The sequence below is a fragment of the Protobothrops mucrosquamatus genome, unplaced genomic scaffold (assembly GCF_001527695.2).
Source record: "Protobothrops mucrosquamatus isolate PMUCROS unplaced genomic scaffold, P.Mucros_1.0 scaffold3402, whole genome shotgun sequence".
Lineage (NCBI taxonomy): Eukaryota > Metazoa > Chordata > Lepidosauria > Squamata > Viperidae > Protobothrops > Protobothrops mucrosquamatus.
This window is the reverse complement of record NW_015389383.1, coordinates 1-3,143: the sequence shown is the minus strand read 5'-3', so window position 1 is coordinate 3,143 and position 3,143 is coordinate 1. Positions and strand designations below refer to the sequence as shown.

General features: G+C 30.0%; 1 protein-coding gene across 1 annotated transcript in view; it reads right to left on the bottom strand.

The window, feature by feature from the left end:
* The window catches only part of SPOCK1 (SPARC (osteonectin), cwcv and kazal like domains proteoglycan 1), a gene marked incomplete at its 5' end in the record, with an annotated part of 31,168 nt that extends 29,993 nt beyond the window's left edge, over window positions 1-1,175 (bottom strand). Inside the window, one exon of the mRNA XM_015826953.1 lies at window positions 1,059-1,175. Within this exon, the coding sequence (XP_015682439.1) occupies window positions 1,059-1,175 (117 nt within the window). The remainder of the gene's footprint in view (window positions 1-1,058) is intronic.
* Window positions 1,176-3,143: the final 1,968 nt, after the last annotated feature.

The window sequence follows — 3,143 nt, the reverse complement described above, 5'->3', positions numbered from 1 at the left end:
GGGGATTTTATAGGGATTTTAAAGGGATTTTATAATATTAAACTTAATACAGGTTATTTAATATATATTTTAATTTGGCTTTTAGAGATATCTATTGTATTGTACTGTTTTTATTTACCTGTAAGCCGCCCTGAGTCCCTCGGGAGAAGGGCGGGGTATAAATGGGATTAAATAAAATAAATAAATAAATAAATAAATAAATAAATAACAAACTAATAAATAATAGCATGGAAAAACAATTCCTCATGTCCATCTTGTACTCTTTCTCTATGTATTTCATTAGCTACAGTGGGATATAGGACTTCGGTTTGATCCTTCTAATGCTTTTATGAAAAAGAGTCCAGTAACAGGACCTGTAAATTCTTGTCAGAAACATCAACACCTAAGATTTTGAGCCTAATATTCTCCAGTATTTCAGTTTCAGGGCTTGATACTGTAAGCAAAGTTATTTTCTGTTTTCTGTCCATGCCCTACCAAATAACTCTCCATAACAGATTAAGAAGAGAAGATTGGGGGAATTCCAGACATTGATCCATATCAAGACATAGAAGTATTTGTGAAATATATTAATGCATCTTCCCTAAAACCTCCGTCCCCAAAACTATGTTAATTTGAAAATAGTTCTTAGATTAATTCATGCTTAGAAGGTTGAAAGTAACAAGTAGCAAGACAAGTTACTAGACATTATACCATGAATTGATTGTCCTCCTGTTTTAGAATCCTTCCTCATTATTTGTTATAGTTTAATTTCTGTAAATTTCCAAGTTTAATTCAGCTTTCTCATTTAAGCCTAGAGGGTAAGAACCTGGAATCCCTAGGGGCTGAAAGAGAATACAATACCATTATACAAGGAACTATTTTATTTCCAAAATGTATTTAAAATGGCAGTCCTGGCTACATGAACCCTGCTTTCCTTCGTAATGAAAAGAAGCAGTAATGGAAGGAATGGAAGTATGTGCTAAGATTTTATTGGGTCACATAAAAAAATAGCTGTCATTGCTATTCTTGATGAACTTGTGAATATATCTCAAATTTTATTCTCAGATTTGTCATCTTACTGCCTTGTGCTGAATCTGAGCTTGTTGGCTTGATGACACGATTCGCATCTTCATGAAGACTGCCAAACCAGTCTTTTAGACGGGATGCAAGATTTCGCAGTTCCTTGTCTGTGCAAGCTGCAAAAAGAATGACAGCAATTATATGACAGATAACATCATAAACATAGCTTTATCAAAGATTATTTTTATTTACTGCCTGAAGAATAAACTTTGATTCCAAGACAACTGAATTTCAAAGAGAAATTGTAAAGCAGGTCAAAGGGTAAAAGTGTATCAAGAACACACAAAGCATCAAGACAAGATTTATTATTATGCTTGAATTTTGACTAAATGGGAGATATAATTTATGATGTACAATCTGGGCACAAATCCATCTTCTGTTGCTTCTCAGTGATGTGTGGGATTTTTCTATTTTGTTTTTTTGGTAATAGGTATCACCTTTTAGATCTTCTAAGAAAGGACATCAATCAAACAGCAGTAGGGAAAAATAGCACTGCTATTAGAAGAAGACCCTGGATATAATTTATCACCTTGTTTGGTTTAGCTTAAAGTTATTGATACGCCAGTAGGAAATCTTTTAATGTAAGGTTTCATGTTTTTCAGTTCGATGGCATTTTTAAATCCCTTCTCTATTCTTAAAGTTTATTTAAACATGTAGCAGGCACTAAAACATTTCAAATATAAAACATTATAAATAAAGAGATAGAAAAGTACACAAAAGCATACAAATGTTATTGTGTGTAAGTGTCTGTATGCATTTGTAATCTTTAATACTGAAATATTCAATAATTCTGTCCAGAATAAAATTTGTATAGATGGAATTCATTAGAAAGTGTGTTGTTGGTGTACAGTAATTAAAAAAGAAAAGCATGAATAAAGCAACCTTAAATTAAATCATTCTTCATGTGATGTTAATTTTTCATCCAGTGCTAAAAGCTAAATTTCAGTTTTCCAGCCAGCATTGTTATAGCAAAAATAGCAGCTTACAACATAAATTAATTTCTTATATTGCACCATTTTATATGTCTTGTTAAAAATAAACAATAAGCTTATATTAACATCAATTATTAAATATTGTTTGTTAATCCTTCCAGTTTCCTCAAGATCTATCAGTCAACATTAAGAATCATATGGTTACTACCAGCAGAGATAGAACATGTATTGATTTGACCATAATCCCTGCAATGCAATCAACACATTAATATAAAACAATTCTAAGGAGATATCCCACCATTTATAATTATTTTTATAGTCAGTTCTTGATGATATCCAAAATAAAAGGAATTGAAAAGGATTTTTATAGCATAACGAATTCCCTGTTGATTCCTTACAATTTGGTGCATCTGAACCTCTCCCATACTTTTGCTTATTATTTTTGCTTACCATTTCCTTGGTCTTAGTTTCTTTAATTAATCAGGAAAGTATGTATATGTATGGGCACTCAAGTAGCTAATTCTTAGCTATATACAGTATGAAGTAATAGTTAGGGCGAATGTAAGTGTCTGAAACAGGAATTAAGATTGTAGATTGAATAATTATATTAATTGTAGGTATTCTGCTGTCATGTTACATTTTTAGATTTTTCAGAATAGAATCACAATTACATTGTTTTATTTGGTGACAACCTTTATAATAATTATCCCTCTGCGATCTCTTAATGGTAATATCATTTTTTCATGTTATCTAGATAAATATATCTATTATTCGTTTCTGTTATGCAAGTTTATTGGGGAATATATATATATATATTGTGCAAGCAGCCCAAGTTCGAATCTCAGAAGGGTGTAGCTGGCTGATGAGAGCTAAGAAACTTGAAATAGCTATACCAGCTTCCCTTTAACTCTTTGTTAGCAATCCAAATTTAACACACACACACACTCTCACTCATATATATATATATATATATATATATATATATATATATATATATATATATATATATATATATATATATATATATATATATATATATATATATATATATATATATATATATATATATATATATATATATATATATTACACAATAAACTAAAAATAAAAGGTTGTCTCCTAGGTAAATTCATGACTGATAGCACTTAAAAA